At 40.8% G+C, this 22,044-nt stretch overlaps 1 protein-coding gene across 1 annotated transcript; it reads right to left on the bottom strand.

Annotated features, from left to right (window-relative positions):
- Nucleotides 1-2,025: 2,025 nt before the first annotated feature.
- LOC145391660 (uncharacterized) lies at nt 2,026-5,786 on the bottom strand. The gene is made up of 5 exons (XM_080266209.1): nt 5,706-5,786; nt 4,345-4,482; nt 3,521-3,652; nt 3,079-3,178; nt 2,026-2,896 (listed from the first exon to the last, which is right to left on the bottom strand). Exons 1-5 carry the CDS (start codon nt 5,784-5,786, stop codon nt 2,817-2,819), a joined length of 531 nt encoding a protein of 176 aa, XP_080122335.1. The 3' UTR covers nt 2,026-2,816.
- Nucleotides 5,787-22,044: the final 16,258 nt, after the last annotated feature.

Genomic DNA, 22,044 nt, shown 5'->3' with positions numbered 1-22,044 from the left:
TTGTTTTGCCATTACACATGCTTCACTACCATCATAAAAACTCTTGACGGCACCTAGCAGCATACCATCAACACCATACATGCGCAAAACCTTCCACAATCCTTCTCTGTCTACTTTGTCATATGCTTTTTCCAGATCTTTGAATGCCATAAATACCTTATGGTCCTTCTCACAAGCCTTCTCCAGTATCTGTCTTACCTCAAATATTTGATCCACACATCCTCTACCACTCCTGAACCACCCTGTTCATCACTCACCAGGGTTTCTGATACCTCTCTAACTTTCTCTATAATAATTCCTCCACATATCTTCCCTATGGCACTCAATAAACTTATGTCATGATAATTCTTGCACTCATTTCACTCACTTTTATTTTTTTACAGGGGTACAATCACAGCCTTTATCCACTCTGCAGGCACAGTTTCACTCATCCATGCCTTCTTACATATCTCCAACAAGCACTTCATTCTGCTCTCCCCACTACACTTAATCATCTTTGCATACACCTCATCAACTCCAGCTGCTTTCCCATTTTTCACCCGCTTCAGTGTTCTTCATCTGTGCGAGTGTCATGTTTCCTGGCGATGCATCCCTTCTCTGCACACCCTCGAAACCAATCATGTTTACAGCGGCTCAGCTCTCTCTATTCCCATTCATCAAGCTTTCAAAAATTCTTTCCACCTGGTCCTTAATTCATCCCCATAGGTTAATAATCTACCACTTACATCCTTCACATTTGCACATTTTTTTCCACTGTCACTTCTACATTTCCGCACCTCTCCGGAAAAATTTCTTTATTTCAGAGTAATTTGCATTTATTTTCCTTCCAAGATCATCATTTACCTCCTTCTTTTTCCTCTTCACTAGTCTCTTTACATGTTTCTTGCTCTCATTATATTTAGTTATCTCAATTGAACCCCTGTTCTGTAACTACTCTAGCCACGTCTTCCTCTTTTCCTCTATTGCCCTCTAAACCTCTTCATTGCACCGTGCCGTACCTTTCTTCCTTGTTGTTACTCTTGCCACACCACACACGGCTTTAGCATTCCTAACTAAGCAATCCCTATATGCATTCCACAGGCTGTCCAGATCCATTTCTTTCCAGTTCGCTGATTTTAACTCCTCCCCTACTTTGGTTCTGTATTCATCTGCCAATTTATTGATCCTTAAGCCCTGTCCACACGAGCGGGCAATGACCGCGGGCACAAGCGAGCGCACAAGCGGTGAGCCCGTCCACAGGCAAACTGCTCGCTTGTGACCGCGGTCATTGCCCGCTCGAGTGGACAGGGCTTTAGCTTCTCGAATTTCAGTCTTTCTCCCTGACTACTCCTCACTCTCCTGGTCCACCTCACTCCTCTCAGCTTGATCTCGCATACCACAGTCATATGATCTGACAGACCTCCACGACTTCCTCTCACGGCCCTCGTATCAGCAACCATTCCCAGCATTGACCTCTGTATGAGCACGTAATCAATCGAGCTCCTTTCAACGCGATCCCTGTTCCCTCTATATCATGTATATTTGTGCATCTTTGTGTTGAAATACGAGTTAGAGATACACATCCTCTTTTCCTGACATATTCTTCAGTCGCTTCCATTTACTCCTGGTACTCCATTACATCCTATTATGTCATCCTCAGGACCAGTGCCTACTCTTCCATTCATATCGCCCATTATGATCACTTTATAGCTCCTGGGCATTTCTCCCACAAATAAATAATGTTAATTAATTAAAAGGAAGAACGAAAGCATGCACCAATTACTTTGACTATACCTGTATTTAGACAAGTATGGGAAGAAGGTGGAAGAAAGCATAAGTGAATTAAGTGAGAATAAACCTCATCTCTTATTTCACTCGCAGTTTCTCCCGTCCCAAAGACTCATATTATCAAAACATACAAAGATACAAACATTGATCACAACTTTTAAAAATACTTATACAACTACACATATGTATTAGTAACGTATCACCATACCAACAGCAGTTACTCTAAAATATACAGGATGTGAATTAATTTAAGTAACAACCTCCCTAAGTTTATTAAAGTTTCATAAGCTACTTTATAAAACTATACAAACCCATGAAGATTCTTTTGTTACATTATCATTAGGCCTAATTATTATGCTACAAAATATATGAAGTCATCTAAGTAGCAAACTACAGTATATTACCCCAGTTATATATCAGCTAAACTTCCTACTGTAAATAAATTACGTAAATCCACGATAAGTTCATCAATATCTCAATGCACAAAATACAAACATAAATCCCAATGACTGATTACCAGCTATTTACTCTACAAAATACATACATATTCTGCTAAGTAGGAACCATTACATTTATTTTGACTGTCTAACCATTATGGATGTCTTTAGCAAAACACAGGCACTTTTCTTCCTCATAAATTGGGGATGATTACTAACACACTGGTATCACTTGTCTGTCTCTCCTTATTCGTTTTACATTGCCAAACAAATATTACAAAATACAACTCCATCATCTACCACAAGTATCATCATTATTACTACTACTACTACCACAATCACAACCACAACTACCACAAAATTTCATACTCCTTGTTACAATAACCAATCATTTTAATACAAATAATGAATAAGCTCCACATTCGCATATTTGTGTTCCCGATTACAATTACAATTATTCCTACCACATCGTTTCTACCACACGCAACTACCACAATGTTTACATCTCAAATATACTCTAAGATTCAGCATCACCTGTACATAACTCCATCACCTACCACAACAACCACCCTCCCTACCACAAACAATCTCTCCCTACCACAATTCCACACCTTACATATGGGTGCTCCCTGACTCAGCATCATCGTCACTGGCCATTGCGGGGTTTTCGTAGCTGAGAACTGGTTTGCCGTCTGTAATGATGAAAATAAATGTAAGGCATGTGAAGAAAAGAAAGGATGAGAAAGAATAATAAAATCAAAGTGCATTCTTCTCACTCTTTCACTCACTCTCACTCTCACACACTGTCTCTCTCTCTCTCTCTCTCTCACACACACACACACACACAAACCCACACACCCACACCCACACCCACCTTCAGATGGTGGGGTCCAGCGCTTCTTGTAGACGAAACATCCAAGAGCAAAGATAGTGGCAATCACCAGAGCAGCGATCAGACCAGTGACGAACATGGACTGCAATGAGAAGAGAAGGAATAAGTGATTAAAATAACAGTAGTAACAAACACGGTAAGTTCAGAAATATCCATAGTAAGAGCAGAAATATCATCATCATCATCATCATCATCATCATCTTCCTGACCTTCTTTTCCTGCCTAATGATTGAGCAAGGAGTAGTAATAGGAACAATACCCTAATAATGATAATAATAACAATAATAATAATAATAATAATAATAATAATAATAATAATAATGAGAAACAGGCACCTGAATGAGGGCTTAAACTAAGAAAAAAAAAAAAAATCTGGCATCTCAATCAGTGTGCCTGTCTGCGTCTGACTATCTGATTGTCTCACCTCATACACCTCGCCCCACAGGTCTGAAGGGGGTAGTGAGCGAACTCTCATTGGAAGCTGCTGTGCTGTAATGAAACCCTGCCCCTTGTCCATAACACACAGGTGCGTTCCCTCATACTCCACCTTTACTGACTGTTGTGAGGAAGAAAGTGGTATTAGAATCTTATCAGAACCATGTCTGGGTATTACTAGAACCTGAGTACAAACGTATTTAAATTTTAGTGCCATCCCAAGCCCCTAACAGCTCAATATAGTCCCTTCTCCATAACATCGGTATATTCCTTCGTACTCCATCGTCACTAATGTTTGAGATGGAATGAAAAAAAGCAGGATTAGAACTTTTAAAACCTTGCTAAAACCTGATCTTAACTGTAGAAACATTTAAAACTCAGAAGAAAATCTACATAATTTATCTGAAACTGTTCTTTCCCTTTTCCACACCACACTGGTGCATTCCCTCGTCCCTCACTCTCCCTCACTATTGGAATGAGAAAGTGACATTACAACCTCATTACAATCTGATTTAAGCCTTGACTGAACTGTGGAAACAAAACTCGCTTAGAATCTCACTAGAAGCTACAGCATTCCTTTTTCCCTAACACACAAGTGGATATCCTCATATTCATCGTTCATCAGCAGTTTACTTTAGTTAACCCTACAAAACTGCTTTACTATCGTTTTCTCTCATGGCCAACCAAAGCCAAAATGGTGCGGGCCAAACTCACATGAGCCGTCCAGAGAAGGGCACCAGAATTGTTTATTTATTTATTTATTTATCTGCTTTATTTAGTTACTTTATTTACTCTCAGCTACTCTCCGCTCACCTCAAATATCACACTTCCATTGCCATACACCTTGATCTCATCCTCTTCCTGCCAAGACTCTCTGGCGAAAATGGCATCTCCTTTCCCAAGAAGAAGAAAGTATTGGAGATTTCCTTCTTCTGGGCAGTCCATCATGTGCTGTAGAGAGTAGCGGAATAAATACTCGTACATGAATTGAGTAAGTGAATAAATGGATGATAACAAATTTTACAAATAGCTCGGTTGGAGAACAGATAAAATGTGTATGGATACCTGGGAATACAGTATATTAGTGGAGAATTAATAAATTTATTTGTGGAAACCCGAGAAAAGATTATAGGAGCAGAATTAACAAAGAAATCTGTAGACAACGTATTTAAGGTGGAAAATTAATTGATAAACTGGTGTATGGATAATTGAAAATAAATTAACAGAGGGGAATAAACAAATAAAACACTATATGGATAAATGGATAACCAAAAACATGTGAACTGGTTACAGAAGAAGCTAAACCAAGAAAATTTTTAAGTACATGTCTACCAGAATTATTTGCCTCGTTGAAAATTGCATTGAAGTGAAATATTTATTGTTCTAAAAGGTACTGAGTGCTAATACAACAAAAGAAGGGGTGGATCTTCAGCCAGTACAGTTACATACAGCTAGTGATTGGACATTCGTGGGTGTGGCCATACCGTAGTTTATACATTTGGGTGTAGCCACATGCCCTTTGATAAATGAAAGTTACACTGTATGTTATAAAATACAGAGGCATTCGTAAGATGTATTACACAGAGTAATATGGGGTTGTAACAGTACCCTACACCACCATCACACCTACTACACTCTCCAGCCACTACACTCTCTCCGTTGCAGATCCTCACTACCTTACACTACATATACTTTATATATATTCTTGACTGGTACAGAGAAATGGTTTTGTGGAAGCTTTAGTTGTGGGCCATGGATCGTCTAAACGTGAACCCGGTAGACTGCAGGATGAAGCTGCCCGGTCAAGCATTCCGCCACCCTCCTTCCGTGGGAGAGGGAGGTAGATGAAGTACAACCGGGAAGTTCCACCGCCCGGTCATATCAGTGTCACCACGCGAAGAGGTGTACAAATAACAATATGGAGAGAGAGAGAGAGAGAGAGAGAGAGAGAGAGAGAGAGAGAGAGAGAGAGAGAGAGAGAGAGAGAGAGAGAGAGAGAGAATGACCAGCTTACTTCCCCTGATGGCATGACAGTATAAAAAAAAAAAAAAAAAGTAATCTCCAGTCACGCCCCAGGGACTGAACCCTGTGTTTGTAAGGACATCCCTTCATCTGAGGCGCCTAAACCCACTAAACCACCAGGCGCTGTGGAAAATAAAGGGTGGAATACATACCCAAGTGCCTTCAAGAGGAATGTATGTGGCCATCACTCCTCCTAGGCAGATGCCAAACAGAAGGATGACTGCTGCCTTCATGATTCTGAAATAATAATAATAATAATAATAATAATAATAATAATAATGATAAAGACAATAATAATAATAATAATAACAACAATAATATCAACAATGACTAATAAATAATAATAATAATAATAATGATAATAATAATAATAATAATAATAATGATAAAGACAATAATAATAATAATGACAAAAATAATATCAACAATGACTAATAAATAATAATCATCATCATCATCATCATCATCATCATCTGTAAACGGAAACATCACAATGAGGTCTCTCTTATAAAACAAAAGGTCGTATGAAGGATAGATTGATATAGACACAAAGATAGATAGACAGATAGACAAAGATGCAGACTTTCAGACATATAAGCAGGGAGACAGACAGAGAGGTATAGAGGCAGATAGAGATATTTACAGAGATAGACAGATAGATAGACTGTGTACATGTTTTCCTCTCCCCTCCCCTCCCCTTTCTCTAACAATGTCATCGTTTACACAGGATATCCGTTTATGACAATGTTAATTCCCAACACTCTCTCTCTCTCTCTCTCTCTCTCTCTCTCTCTCTCTCTCTCATATATACTATCTGTTTATCTATGTATTTTTTCAGTTTTTTTTTATTCTCTCTCTCTCTCTCTCTCTCTCTCTCTCTCTCTCTCTCTCTCTCTCTCTCTCATATACTATCTTTTTATCTGTCTATCTATATAATTTTTTCAGCCATTATTCCTCTCTCTCTCTCTCTCTCTCATACTATCTTTTTATGTCTGTCTATATAATCTTTTCAGTCATTATTCCTCTCTCTCTCTCTCTCTCTCTCTCTCTCTCTCTCTCTCTCTCTCTCTCTCATATACTATCTTTTTATCTATCTATCTATATAATTTTTTCAGCCATTATTCCTCTCTCTCTCTCTCTCTCTCTCTCTCTCTCTCTCTCTCAGACGGTTTAATTAGCCTCGGGGATTACCACTATCATCAGCATTTGCGGTGGCTCCTATGACTCACTCAGCTGAATAAAATCGTCTAGCTTTAGAGAGAGAGAGAGAGAAGCTACGAAAATTGAATATAAAACAAGGAGGATGAGAAGAATGTAGTAGCAGAAAAAGGACAATAAAAAATAAACGAAGGAAAAGAGGAATAAATGAGAGGAAAAAAGCAGATCAGGAAAATAAAAAGAAAAATAGTGGAGTAAATATTGCAATAAACAGAAATATAAACAAAAGAAACGGGAGTGGATGAAGGGGTGACGGTGTTTTTTTCCAGTAATTCTAGAGTAATATGGGTCTCTAAAAAGCTGGTGTATTTCCCATGTTCTTTTCGTCATACTTCCATTTTTTTTTCCTTTAAATTAGCGCCTTTCCTTTACTTCTTCACAAATTCCCTTCAGACTTGGCCCCAAACACCTTTTTTATTTGAATTATTTATTTTTTTTGGACAGTGGGATTTATATGATCAACACTCACCATATAAACAGGTAAATTATTATTATTATTATTATTATTATTATTATTATATGGCTTGATTTGGTCATTAATCTTCATGGTAAAAATGTAGGTGTGGAGTACATCTTGCACTCTCTTCGCAGTGCTGAGAATCTTTTACTTACCTATTAATTCCAATTTTATTCAACTTATGAAAACCCTCTCTCGCTGAAGGGGTTTATGAAGGCTGCGTCTAACCCCTCCAGTTCGAAAAATCTCTCCTAAACTGAGTGAAATCGTCTGAAGGTATCAAGAATAAATCGTACTGAGGATGTTTATGCCTCCAAGATCTCGCCCAAGTTTATAGCTTTTTCTTCTCGCTACTTCCAGACGATTTTATTCAGCTTAGGAGAGACTTTTGGGAACTGGAGGGGTTAGATACAGCCTTCATTAACCCCTTCGCTGACAGAGGGGGTGTTGGTGAGGGGGGCCTTCACGTGGTGTTACTGATATCGCCGAGCATCTCCCCAGCCTGGTTTGTACGAGTACAAGCGTCCCCCAGCCCCTTCTTCCCCAAATGAAGGATGGTGAACTGCAGGAAACTGGCAGATTCAGCCTACAATCCACCTGTTGCAACTACTACTGACACTACTGCAACTTATAAGATTCCTGCTACTGCTGCTGCCACTATTACTACTACTACTACTACTACTACCACCACCAGCACCACCACCACGACAACTACTACCGTACTACTACTACTACTACTACTGTTACTACTACTACTACTACTACCGTACTACTAGAGCTGAATATAATCGTCTACTATTATCAAGAGTAAAATACGTCCCAGGTTTCCAAAGGGTTAACTTCTCTCATCCGGTGACGTCATTCCCTGTTTTCTTCATGCTGTGGAGCGGAAGAAGGACGCCTTCACGTGGTGGCACTAATATAACAGGTCGGTTTCGCTACCTGGTTATACAAACGTCCCTCAACTCCCTCCCTAACCCCCAAAAGGAAGCTGGTGGACTGTAGGATGAGGGCAACTTCAGCCTGCAGTCCACTGAGTTGCAAGTAGCCTCCTATTGCTCTATCAATCTATTGCCAGACACCTTAATCCCGTAAGAGGTGGCCACAAACAAATCGCCTCCATGTCGCTCTGTTGTTGTTGTTGTCGTCGCCCTAGACTCACCTGTGAACGTGAACCTGGACTGCAGGCTTAAGTTACCTTCCTGCAGTCCACATTCTCCTTTCGTGGGATAGGGATGTAGTTCAGGGACGATTGTATAACCAAGCGGTAGAGGAGCCGCCCGATTAAATATATACAGTGCCACCACATGAAGGCGACCGTCTCCAGTGGTGGGAATCAAAGGGTTAAGCGGAACAGGGGCGGAGCTTAGTGTCCCTGAGAGGCTGAGTTGCCAGGTAATGTTTTTTGGAGTATTTTTCGTTTCTGTGTATCGGGTATCCTTCTTTCATTCCTAAGTCTCTCTCCTTCCTCTCTCTCTCTCTCTCTCTCTCTCAGGTATGTTTGCTCTCTCTCTCTCTCTCTCTCTCTCTCTCTCTCTCTCTCTCTCTCTCTCAGGTAGGTTTAGTCTGTCATCCCACGTAGCCTCTCTCTCTCTCTCTCTCTCTCTCAGGTAGGTTTAGTCTGTCATCCCACGTAGCCTCTCTCTCTCTCTCTCTCTCTCTCTCTCTCTCTCTCCTAGATTCCCCATCACATTGCCACATTCCACCATAACTTTCGTCACCGTCTAAATGACATATCTAATACAATATAGAATGGGACGGAGAATGGAAAATGAGAGACTGACGAGGAGAGTTTATGTGAGTGACTGGAAAGGAGGGAGGAGAAGCAGGAGGGGAAACCGAGGAAGAGGTAAAGGGATAGGGGTGGAGAGGTATATGAGCGAGAGTGATGTGGAGGTAGGGTAGCCTGATGGTGGCGAACGGGTAACACGGAGGCGATTTGTTTGTGGCCACCCCCTTCGGGATTAAAGCATCTGGGTATTGACAGATAGATAAATATATAGATAGATAGATACAGATAGATAAACTGTACTCTTAATTCAGTTCGAAGTGCCTCTCAAGGTAAAGAACAGGAAGAATATAGAGAAAGATAAAAGGAAAATGCTTCATGAGAACTATATATATATATTTTTTCCCAGGAGATAGATAGATAGAGTGAGAGAGAGATAGAAACCTTTATGAGTGTGCAAAAGCTAATCCACGCCTTAGAAATTCTTGGATTAGAGTAAAGAAGGATTAGGAATGGATTAAGGTGTGATGGAATGTGTTATCTTATCGGACCGTATCGTAGGTGTGAGGAAAAAATAGCAGGGGAGGCTGAAAAGATTAGGTTATCTGTGTTTGTGACGCTTACATGGGTGATAAGCAAATGCACATGGAAATAGGTTTGTAACACACACACACGCACACATACGTCATCACTATAGGCTACATAACGTTCATGCAAACACAGGTAAATCACACACACACACACACACACACACACACACACACACACACACACACACACACACACACACACACACACACACACACACCTCATATCAACTCTAGTACAATACACTTTTTAATTTGGCATAAAACTGACATCTCTCCATCTTGAATGTTGAGCTGTGACTCTGGATTAACATAAGAAAATGGCTTTAGTAGCGAAGAAGTGGTTTGAATGAATGCAGAGTCGTAGCATCATCCTATTCTGCCACTAAGTGTAGAGGAACGAAAATCTTGGCCAATTTAAGGTGAACAAACAATAGTATTTGATAACTAAGCCTATATGGGCGATTTAAAAGGTATACTAAAGGCCTCTACTATTCGTGAGGATCCGTTTCAGATCACACATCACACCACACATCCACGGTCAGATGATGTTCTATTTGGGCCACTGAATCCATATCCTGGGATCTTTCGGCCATGACTTAGCAGAACTCGTGATCTGCTGTGAACTCACCACTAGAGAAGGGTTGAGCTGAATCATAAACAACCATTTTCGTTGCTCCCCTTTTTATTTATCTGTTTATTTATTTTTTGCCACTATGACCTCCCTGTATTTGTACAATGGCGTTAGGTGAAGATGTATAGTAAGGACTCAAATACGACTTAATCAGATTAGTGGTAGTCGGGTAAAAATGTTCAGACCGTGAAACGTGATAAGGCGATAGGGGCAATACACCTGCGTGGGACTTGCATTAAATAAAAGGGTAGGCTTTCGGAAGTACACCCAACTCTCAGACAATGAAAATAATAAGCTTAATACTTAATTTAAGCAATTATGAATACTTTCTGTCCTGTAAGCATCTGTCGCAAATAGTTTTTATAACGTACGTGGTAAAAAAGTGGGGGAGGGGGGTTTCTCCAGCTCCTGTCTCCACCTATTTAAATCAGCGTCAAAATAAACTTACCCAATGAAAGATTCGTCATTCGCTGTAATATGGTCAATATTGGTCAAATTCATGTATAGCTATTTCCCTTCGGTGGTATACATCAAGGATGAGACCACCAGTTGATTCAGGAACTTCGTGAATGTACAGAAGTCCGTTTTCGAGTATAAAGAGATCCCGTCGGTAAACAAGAACATACGATTTTTATAGGGGATGGTGGTACCCTCCTGCACTGCATTATGATGGTATCACAACTTAAAAATATCGAAACCAGGAGGATGACGACTAGGTTAGTTTAAGGAAAATTAGGTTAGGTTAAAAGTAATTTTGTTAGGTAACGGTAAGATTAGGTTAGCATAGATTAGGTTAGGCTATGGAAATTTTGTTTAGCATAGTGTTACTGAAGTAACTTATATATCGGTGGGCTTGAATAAATGAAGTTATGATGATTCAGGTTAGGTTTGGATGAAGCAGCACTGATAAGGGAAAATTTGTGTCGAAAAGGCGTTCTAAGATGGCGTTAGTCTGTCTTCAGCCCCCAAGCGTCTGTCTTCGACTCCCAAGAAACATGAAAACGCACTCAAGAAAAAAAGAAAAAACATAAAGAACTTTGATAAAAATTAATAAAAGATAATAAGAAGAAAATGGTCAAATCCCGTGGTCCCATGTCGCCCTGAAGAATACCCCTCCGGTCTTCCACGCAGGCATACGGATATGGTACCTCATATCTGTCATAAAACTGACCCCATCATAAATCATTATAGTCGCGTCGTTTAACTAATCATCATCAGTATTATCTATGGCCAGTAGGGTCATGCAAAGCTGTGGAAAAACATCACGGGTAACATCAGCCTCATGAACGATTGTTGTTATGTTCCAACAGCATCATCCTACCACGGAATCTTCTACAAATGTGGAGCTCAGGACAGTCTGTGAATGTGGTTCCTAACTGTGGCGTATTCTATGAGGCGTAGAAGGCTCCGTAGCATCTTTTCCTTAGTGACTTATCAATATATTACCTCTCAGTACTGTCCTCTTTCACAAAACTGCACAAATAAAAATACAGGAAAATGTTAAGGTGTAATATGAAAAATAAATCGCTTAGGAAGAGGTCTTAAGATGCCTCCTTTGCCACTTACGATATGACCCGCTGTTAGGAGATAAGGTGACTATGGCAGATTAACCACATTTTCCACAGTTCCTCGCTGGCATATCTGTAGTTAACCCTTCCAGAACCATTATCTCTTTATCTTTTTCACCGCTTGCTATCACCTGGCCATTGTGTTAAGGGATTTGATAAAGGTGTTAATTAATTTTTCCTGTGCTGTGACTCTCTCTCTCTCTCTCATTAAGGGACGATCACATAGCCTTCTCTCTCTCTCTCTCTCTCTCATTAAGGGACGATCACAGCCTCTCTCTCTCTCTCTCTCTCTCTCTCTCTCTCTCTCTCTCTCAAGTATATCCATCCTATACTTAACATGAAAACCTACAGAAAAAAACAAAATAAATAAATAAAAAATAAATGCAAGTTATATCATTAATCAAATTTTCAATAGAGGAAGCAGCCTAGATAGACAGATAGATAGATAGATAGATACCGGTAGACAGATAAATAGATAGATAGAAAAATTATAGTTAAAATGGATCTAACCTGGGAATTGATTTTATAATAAGAGGTGGATGGTGGTAGTTGTGGTAGTGGTGATGGTGGTAGGTGTGGTTGGTGGCGGTGATGGCTGTGGTTTAATGGTGGTGGTGGTGGTAGTAGTAGTTGTTGTTCTGGTAGTTGTGGTGGTAGTAACAGTAATTGTGGTGGTAGGTGAGATGGTTGTGGCTGTGGTTACCGAGATGTTGGTACTTGAGATGATAGTTGTATAAGACCTTTAGTAGTAGTAGTAGTAGTAGTAGTAGTAGCAGTAGTAGTAGCAGTAGTAGTAATAGTAAATGGTAGGGTATATAATTACACTGGTTTTATCTGAAAATCGTATTAATAGTGGTAGTTGTAGGTAGCGTACTGATAAGGGAATGTTGGTAGTTGTGGTAGCCAATTATAGTAGCACAGAAGGGCTCTAGGAATGTTGGTAGTTGTGGTAGCCAATTATAGTAGCACAGAAGGGCTCTAGGAATGTTGGTAGTTGTGGTAGCCAATTATAGTAGCACAGAAGGGCTCTAGGAATGTTGGTAGTTGTGGTAGCCAATTATAGTAGCACAGAAGGGCTCTAGGAATGTTGGTAGTTGTGGTAGCCAATTATAATAGCACAGAAGGGCTCTAGGAATGTTGGTAGTTGTGGTAGCCAATTATAATAGCACAGAAGGGCTCTAGGAATGTTGGTAGTTGTGGTAGCCAATTATAATAGCACAGAAGGGCTCTAGGAATGTTGGTAGTTGTGGTAGCCAATTATAATAGCACAGAAGGGCTCTAGGAATGTTGGTAGTTGTGGTAGCCAATTATAATAGCACAGAAGGGCTCTAGGAATGTTGGTAGTTGTGGTAGCCAATTATAGTAGCACAGAAGGGCTCTAGGAATGTTGGTAGTTGTGGTAGCCAATTATAATAGCACAGAAGGGCTCTAGGAATGTTGGTAGTTGTGGTAGCCAATTATAGTAGCACAGAAGGGCTCTAGGAATGTTGGTAGTTGTGGTAGCCAATTATAGTAGCACAGAAGGGCTCTAGGAATGTTGGTAGTTGTGGTAGCCAATTATAGTAGCACAGAAGGGCTCTAGGAATGTTGGTAGTTGTGGTAGCCAATTATAGTAGCACAGAAGGGCTCTAGGAATGTTGGTAGTTGTGGTAGCCAATTATAGTAGCACAGAAGGGCTCTAGGAATGTTGGTAGTTGTGGTAGCCAATTATAGTAGCACAGAAGGGCTCTAGGAATGTTGGTAGTTGTGGTAGCCAATTATAGTAGCACAGAAGGGCTCTAGGAATGTTGGTAGTTGTGGTAGCCAATTATAGTAGCACAGAAGGGCTCTAGGAATGTTGGTAGTTGTGGTAGCCAATTATAGTAGCACAAAAGGGCTCTAGGAATGTTGGTAGTTGTGGTAGACGAATAAATAACAATGAAACTAGTCACAGGTATCCAGAAATGTTGGTAGTTGTGGTAGTTGAGAATGTAAGAGGTAAAGGAATGGTTGTAGCAATGTTGGTAGCTATGAGTGTAGTTAAATGGTACGCGGATAAACCTAGCAATGTTGGTAGTTGTGGTAGTTCAGTATGGTAGGTGTAGGTATCTGGTAATGTTGGTAGCTGTGGTAGGTGACAAGGTAACAGTGAAGGTATCCTATCCAGCAATGTTGGTAGTTGTGGTGGCTGTCTGGAAACACTGGAATTATTTACAGAATTGTGGTAGTTGTGGTAGATACGAATTGTGGTAGTTGTGGTAGATACGAATTGTGGTAGTTGTGGTAGATACGAATTGTGGTAGTTGTGGTAGATGCGAATTGTGGTAGTTGTGGTAGATACGAATTGTGGTAGTTGTGGTAGATACGAATTGTGGTAGTTGTGGTAGATACGAATTGTGGTAGTTGTGGTGGATACAAATTGTGGCAGTTGTGGTGGATACGAATTGTGGTAGTTGTGGTAGATACGAATTGTGGTAGTTGTGGTAGATACGAATTGTGGTAGTTGTGGTAGATACGAATTGTGGTAGTTGTGGTAGATACGAATAGTGGTAGTTTCAAATATCTATCCATATGCAATAGTGAGCTGCAACAGATGAACACTAAAATATGATGCTAGTCACGAAGAAGTGCCATGAAAAGGATGTAGAGTCATATGGTAGCATTAATCCTACCACTGAGATACGTGAAATAAGCAACAAAAGAACGAAAATCCGGGCCAGGTTAACGTGAAAGTACTATAGGATTCTTGCCTTCTTCCCTACCAAGTTCCTCTCTTCAGCTGAATAAAATCGTCTGGTAGCACGAAAAATCGTCCCTCAGAATTAAAATAAAAACGTGACATGAAAAAATCGTGTCAAAATGAGAGTAAAAACGTAAATAAAATCGTCTGGTAGAATGAAAAAATCGTCTGGTAATATGAAAAATAAAAATCTATTATGAAAAATGAAAAACGTCTGGATGAATGAAAAAATCGTCTGGTAAAATGAAAAATAAAAATAAAAATCGTCAGGCAGCATGAAAAGAATCGTCTGGCAGCATGAAAAATAAAAATAGTCTGGTAGAATGAAACACTAGTCTGGCAAAGTAAAAAAAAATCGCCTAGCTGAATAAAAAAACTCATCTGGTAGCATAAAAAAGCAATAAAATCTTAGAAATCGTCTGGTAGCATAAAAAAAAGCATTAGCATTAAAAATCTATCTATCTATCTATTGCCAGACGCCTCAATCCCGTTTGGGGTGGCCACAAACAAATCGCCTCCAAGTCGCCCTGTCCCCCGCCATTTCACTCCCCTGCTCCCAGCTCACACCCCCCTCTCTGATATACCTCTCCACCCCATCCCTCCATCTCATCCTCGGCCTCCCCCTCCCTCTTTCCCCCTCCACCTCACTCACATACACTCTCTTCGTCAGTCTTTCACCCTCCATCCTCTCCACATGGCCAAACCACCTCAGTGTGTTCCTCATAACGCTTCCTATCACATCCACATCAACACCACAACGCTCCTTTATATCCTCATTCGTCAGCCTGTCTCTCCATGTGACTCCACAGGCTCCTCTTAAATAACTCATTTCCACTGCTCTCACTCTTGACTTGTGTCCTTCCAACAACGTCCAAATAGACATAAATGATTACTTAACATATGGAGAAGCATCAGCAAGAGGACACGGCAAAAAACTGCATAAGAAGAGAGGTGATAAAGACGTAAGGAAATTCAGTTTCCCAAACAGAGCAATTGATCAATGGAATGCACTACCGAACGAAATAGTGTGTGCCAAAACAATTCACAAATTTAAGGATATGTACGATAAATATGGTTTAAGACACGGGACAGTACGAGCTTGACTCATTCCTGTAAAGATACAATTAGGTAAGAACACACACAAAGTTATGTGTACACAGAACAGGCGAAACTTGGAATGTGAAATCCGTAGACTTTCAGATAGCCAAATTTCTTAGCGAATTTATAGCCGATCGAAAGTTAGGTTAGGTCACTTTGGGCAGGGTTTGGTCTGATTAGGTAATTTTTGGTTGGGTTGGCTTCAGTTCGACTAGATATAGACGGATTAGGTTAGACTGCTTTAGAATACGTCGGTTTTGATAGGTTTTGGGTTGGGTTTAATTTGGTTGGGTTAGGCTGGGTTAGGTTCGGTTGGATTAGGTCATTTTAGGCTTGACTGGTTGGGTTAGGTCGGGTATGGTATGGTTAAGTGAGACTGGGTAGGATTAGGTAGGGTTAGATGCGGTTAGGCTGCTTCAAAATAGGTTATGTTAAGTATGGGGAGGTTACGTGAGATTGTGAGGTTAAATACAATTAGACTGGGTTAGGTGAGGTTAAGCTAGATTAGGTTGGGTTGATTTAAGTTGGATTAGGTCATTCGAGGTTAGGCAGGGTTTAATTCGTGTGAGTCTGGGGAAATAGCAGTCAGATCGATTATTTTCTGGTTAGGAGGGCCGATAGGAGGTTAGTGAGGGATGTTAAAGTTATAGGAAGTGAGGAGTGTGTGCAGCAGCACAAACTATTGATTTGTGATATGGTGCTTAAAGAACAAGTGATGAAAAAGAGGACTTATGGACCTAGGAGGAAAATATGGAAGCTGAAAAACCAAGTAATAAGGGATGCCTTCTATAGTGAGTTGAGGAGAGTGGTGGTTGAACAGGGAGCTGTAGACAGAGGCGTTAATGAACAGTACAGAGCCCTCAAGAACAATTTCTTGAGAGTTACTGATGTAACATGCGGCTGGACAAGAGGACCACCAAGACATAAAGTAACTTGGTGGTGGGATGAGGGTGTAGAAGCTGCAATTAGGGAGAAAAGAAGGCTTTTCCGGGTATGGAAGAAGGGTGGTAGCAAAGAGGAATATTTGGCTGCCAAGCGTAAGGCTAGGAGAGAGGTATACAGGGCAAAGTCTGAGTCACAGAGACAATTACTTGATAACCTAAATCATGGGGAAAGGAAAAATATATTTAGGGTGGCAGGTCAGGTCTATCTATCTATCTATTGCCAGACGCCTCAATCCCGTTTGGGGTGGCCACAAACAAATCGCCTCCAAGTCGCCCTGTCCCCCGCCATTTCACTCCCCTGCTCCCAACTCACACCCCCCTCTCTCATATACCTCTCCACCCCATCCCTCCATCTCATCCTCGGCCTCCCCCTCCCTCTTTCCCCCTCCACCTCACTCACATATACTCTCTTCGTCAGTCTTTCACCCTCCATCCTCTCCACATGGCCAAACCACCTCAGTGTGTTCCTCATAACGCTTCCTATCACATCCACATCAACACCACAACGCTCCTTTATATCCTCATTCGTCAGCCTGTCTCTCCATGTGACTCCACAGGCTCCTCTTAAATAACTCATTTCCACTGCTCTCACTCTTGTGTCCTTCCAACAACGTCCAAGCTTCACTTCCGTACCGGTACGTTAGAGTTGGTATCACAATACTGTCATGATAGTAACTTTTTCACTTCCATGCTCACTTCCCTGTTTCTTATCACTGCTTTCAAAGAACCAGCAACCTTTCTTCCCTGCTGTACCCTTTCAAGCACTTCACCCTCCAAACCTTCATCCTTACTCATCACACTACCCAAGTACTTAAACGTACTCACATTTTCCAATTCCTCACCATCCAACCTCGCTGTACATTCACTGACTTCACCTCTCTCAAAGACCATCACTTTACTCTTCCCTACATTCACCTTTAGATTCCGTTTCTTACACACTCTCTCAAACTCATCCACCAAGCCTTGCAGCTCCCCTTCGTCTTCACTGAACAACACAGTATCATCTGCAAACAACAGTACAGGGAGTTTCCAGACACTACCCTCTCTCACCGGGCCACTCCAACATCCACTGCCATACCTTGTACCTCTTATATTACCCCTTCCATGTACAGATTAAACAACCATGGAGACATGACACATCCCTGTTTCAACCCAACCTTCAAAGAGAAAAATTCACTCAGTTCACCATCCACACGCACTGCAGCCTTAGCACCGTCATACATATTCTTCACAGCATTCAACAACTTCCCATCTACTCCATATATTCTTAATACTTTCCACAATCCTTGTCTATCCACCCTGTCATATGCTTTCTCCAAATCCATGAAAGCCGCATACAACTTCTTTCCCTTCTCTAGAAACTTTTCCACTCAAGATCTGAGAATGAATATCTGATCTACACAACCTCTTCCCTCCCTAAAGCCTCCCTGTTCTTCTCCAACTAATTTCTCTGTTCTTTCTCTAACTCTGTCAATAAGTATCCCACCATACACTTTAAAATAATAATAAAATCGTCTGTTAGCATCAAGAAGAAAAATACATGTCGTCAGCGTAATGGCAGAGACAATTTGTTTACTCGTGCCATTATTAAGCACGAATGAAACTCCACACTTCCATGTTCCTCTTTTATTTTCTCACAATTATCCAATATATTCAATTCTAACTTCAAAAACAATTAATAAGGCGAGAAATAAAGCGTTACTGATAAAATTAAAGAACGTATGAAACTTCCACACACTTCCATTTTCTAATACATTCAACTTCTAACCTAAATCAGGCAAATATGTGAAAAAGGGGTAATTTTAGTAACTTCAGCCATTTTAGGTTTGTATGAAACTCACTGGCACTTCAAAGCATCTAACCTTGACCTTTTATATCTTTTATTTCTCCAATATATTCAATTTCTAACTGTAAACTCAAATAATAACATAGAAAATAAAAAAAGAATAAACAATAATTTACTTAGGTGTATCAGGTGTTGAAATCACTTGGTCCAATAACTTCCTCGCCTTTTCCTTCTTCTCTAGCTGTAGTTTGTAATGTTCTTGTATCCACCGTCCTCTCCGGTTTACAGCGTACCATGTATCAACCTCAGGAAGTAGTTACAAAGGCTTGATTTTGAAGATCTACGTATTTAGGTGAAGCACTAGAATGCACAATACACCCTCCTCGCATCGGAAAGGTTACTGAGGTGTGGCGTAGTAGCAGCGTTATCATCGCATTCACAAACACTGCTACACCTGCTCTCAAAAACCGCTAGAGTGTCGCTAAGCTTTAAAATTTCCAAGATGCTGTATTGTCTTAAATCGTGCTTAGCTATTAAAAGTGTCTAAAATTGTGAGAAAACTATCTAAAGCGCTATATTTCCTGCTTCTATGCGTGAATACTAATTGCTAAGTGGTGATCAGCTAGCGGAAAAAGCTAACTTGATAACTCTACATACACTCGTCCCCAAGGGCTGGAAGCCTTCTCTGATCTTCCCCTCCCCCTCCGCCGTCCTGTCCCTCTCCTTCCCCTCCTCCCTCATTTCCTTTCCCTCCCTCTTCCTCCACCCCCACCTCTCTCTCTCTCTCCAGCCAAACAACTGAGGACCTTGATGGAACATTGACGTTGCGTGTTGTATACTAGGCCATTAATTCTCTCTCTCTCTCTCTCTCTCTCTCTCTCTCTCTCTCTCTCTCTCTCTCATGCTAACCCAGGGTTCTGATACAGCATAATCCGTCATTCTTATCTGAGTTCTAGATATGGTAACTTCCCTCCTCCTCTCTTTCTCTCTCTCTCTCTCTCTCAACATGTGCTATTTCTAAAGCCTGCTATTTACTGTATAATAATTATGTATCAGTCAATCGATGTTATGGAGAGAGAGAGAGAGAGAGAGAGAGAGAGAGAGAGAGAGAGAGAAAAGACGTCTCCAAGATGTATGTCTGTCTGTCTCTCTGTCTCCACGTCACTCGGTCCCCTGCCATCAAGCCTTCCTCTCTTCAACTCACACCACCCTCTCTCACACACATTTCCATCCCTTCCTCAGTCTCCCCCTCCATCACAACACACTCCCAGTCAATCATTGTCCATTTCCTCAGTCCCATCCTTCCATCTTATCCTCAGACTCCACCTCACTCACATACATCTCTCCTAGTCAGTTTCTCGTTCTCCATTCTCTCCACATGGCCAAAGCATCTCAAGGTATTGTACTTCTAACGCTTTCCGGCACATCCACATCAGCACCACATCGCTCCCTCACTTCCTCATTTGTCAGTCTGTCTCTCCACGTAACTCCACATCCACATCAGCACCACATCGCTCCTTCACTTCCTCATTTGTCTGTCTGTTTCTCCACGTAACTCCACATCCACATCAACACCACAACACTCCCTCACTTCCTCATTAGTCTGTTTTTCCACGTAACTCCACATCAACACCACATCGCTCCCTCACTTCCTCATTTGTCTGTCTGTCTCTCCATCATCATCATCATCATCATCACGGTTCAGGGACAATTCGCTGTCAGGACGATTCGCCGTCACTACCACTACTATTACTACTACTGCTACTACTACTACTACTACTATTACTACTACTACTACCAAAACCACTATTACAGCTACTAGTATTACATCTATTACTGCTACTGCTTCTACTACTACTACTACTACTACTACTACTACTGTTGCTACTGCTAATACTACCACCACTACTGCTGCTAACTACTACTGCTACTACTACTGCTGCTGCTGCTACCACCACTACTGCTACTATTACTACTACTACAACTACTACTACTACTACTACCTTTGCTACTGCTACTACTACCAGCATCACAACCACCATCACCACCACCACCATTACCACTACTTACGGGATAGACAGATAGATAGATACGGATCATATTAAAGATAGACGGTAAGGATGGAGTGAGGTGAGGTCGAGAAAGCAAGAGAAACCTGATAGAAGAGGAAACCAGGCAATAAATATTAATAATAATAATAATAATAATAATAATCTATCTATCTATCTATTGCCAGACGCCTTAATCCCGTTCGGGGTGGCCACAAACAAATCGCCTCCACGTCGCCCTGTCCCTCGCCATTTCACTGCCCTGCTCTCAACTCACACTCCCCTCTCTCACATACCTCTCCACCCCATCCCTCCATCTCATAATAATAATAATAATAATAATAATAATAACAATAATAATAATAATGATAATAATAATAATAATAATAATAATAATAATAATAATAATAGGGGCGTGGAAGAAGTTGAGAGGCGGAAGAGAGAGTTATATGTAGAAAGAAAGAGAGAGGTGAAAAGTTTATAGTATGAAAGAGTAAGGAGAGTGTGGATGAGGAATTTGGAAGGAATTTGAGTGTAAAGTGGAGGGACTGTGAGAAAATGTTCTGGAAAGAGGTGAAGAGAGTAAGATAGGGTGGCAGTGAAGTTAGTAGAGCAGTGAAAGATGAAAATGGTAGATTACTATAGTCACGAAGAAGTGCCATGAAAAGGATGTAGAGTCGTATGGTAGCATTAATCCTACCACTGAGCTACGTGAAATAAGCAACAAAAGGACGAAAATCCGGGCCAGGTTAACGTGAAAGTACTATAGGATTTTTGCCTTCTTCCCTACCAAGTTCCTCTCTTCAGCTGAATAAAATCGTCTGGTAGCATGAAAAATCGTCCGTCAGAATTAAAATAAAAACGTGACATGAAAAAATCGTGTTAAAATGAGAGTAAAAACGTAAATAAAATCGTCTGGGAGAATGAAAAAATCGTCTGGTAATATGAAAAATAAAAATCTATTATGAAAAATGAAAAACGCCTGGATGAATGAAAAAATCGTCTGGAAAAATGAAAAAATCGTCTGGTAAAATGAAAAATAAAAATAAAAATCGTCGGGCAGCATGAAAAATAAAAATAGTCTGGTAGAATGAAACACTAGTCTGGCAAAGTAAAAAAAAATCGCCTAGCTGAATAAAAAAACTCATCTGGTAGCATAAAAAAGCAAAAAAATCTTAGAAATCGTCTTGTAGCATTAAAAATCTATATATCTATCTATTGCCAGACGCCTCAATCCCCTTTGGGGTGGCCACAAACAAATCGCCTCCAAGTCGCCCTGTCCCCCGCCATTTCACTCCCCTGCTCCCAGCTCACACCCTCCTCTCTGATATACCTCTCCACCCCATCCCTCCATCTCATCCTCGGCCTCCCCCTCCCTCTTTCCCCCTCCACCTCACTCACATACACTCTCTTCGTCAGTCTTTCACCCTCCATCCTCTCCACATGGCCAAACCACCTCAATGTGTTCCTCATAACGCTTCCTATCACATCCATATCAACACCACAACGCTCCTTTATATCCTCATTCGTCAGCCTGTCTCTCCATGTGACTCCACAGGCTCCTCTTAAATAACTCATTTCCACTGCTCTCACTCTTGACTTGTGTCCTTCCAACAACGTCCAAATAGACATAAATGATTACTTAACATATGGAGAAGCATCAGCAAGAGGACACTGCAAAAAACTGCATAAGAAGAGAGGTG

This window comes from Coenobita brevimanus, chromosome 19, assembly GCF_032717465.1.
Source record: "Coenobita brevimanus isolate Jiangsu-jjx chromosome 19, ASM3271746v2, whole genome shotgun sequence".
NCBI lineage: Eukaryota > Metazoa > Arthropoda > Malacostraca > Decapoda > Coenobitidae > Coenobita > Coenobita brevimanus.
The sequence above is the reverse complement of the archived record's forward strand: the minus strand, read 5'-3'. Positions and strand labels throughout refer to the sequence as shown.

Excerpts from the sequence above, each read along its gene's own strand:
- LOC145391660 (XM_080266209.1), bottom strand. The coding sequence starts at position 5,786 with ATGAAGGCAGCAGTCATCCTTCTGTTTGGCATCTGCCTAGGAGGAGTG. Across the intron at positions 4,483-5,705 it reads TTCCTCTTGAAGGCACTTGG|CACATGATGGACTGCCCAGA; the intron begins GTATGTATTCCA and ends TACTCTCTACAG. Across the intron at positions 2,897-3,078 it reads CTGGACCCCACCATCTGAAG|ACGGCAAACCAGTTCTCAGC; the intron begins GTGGGTGTGGGT and ends TCATCATTACAG.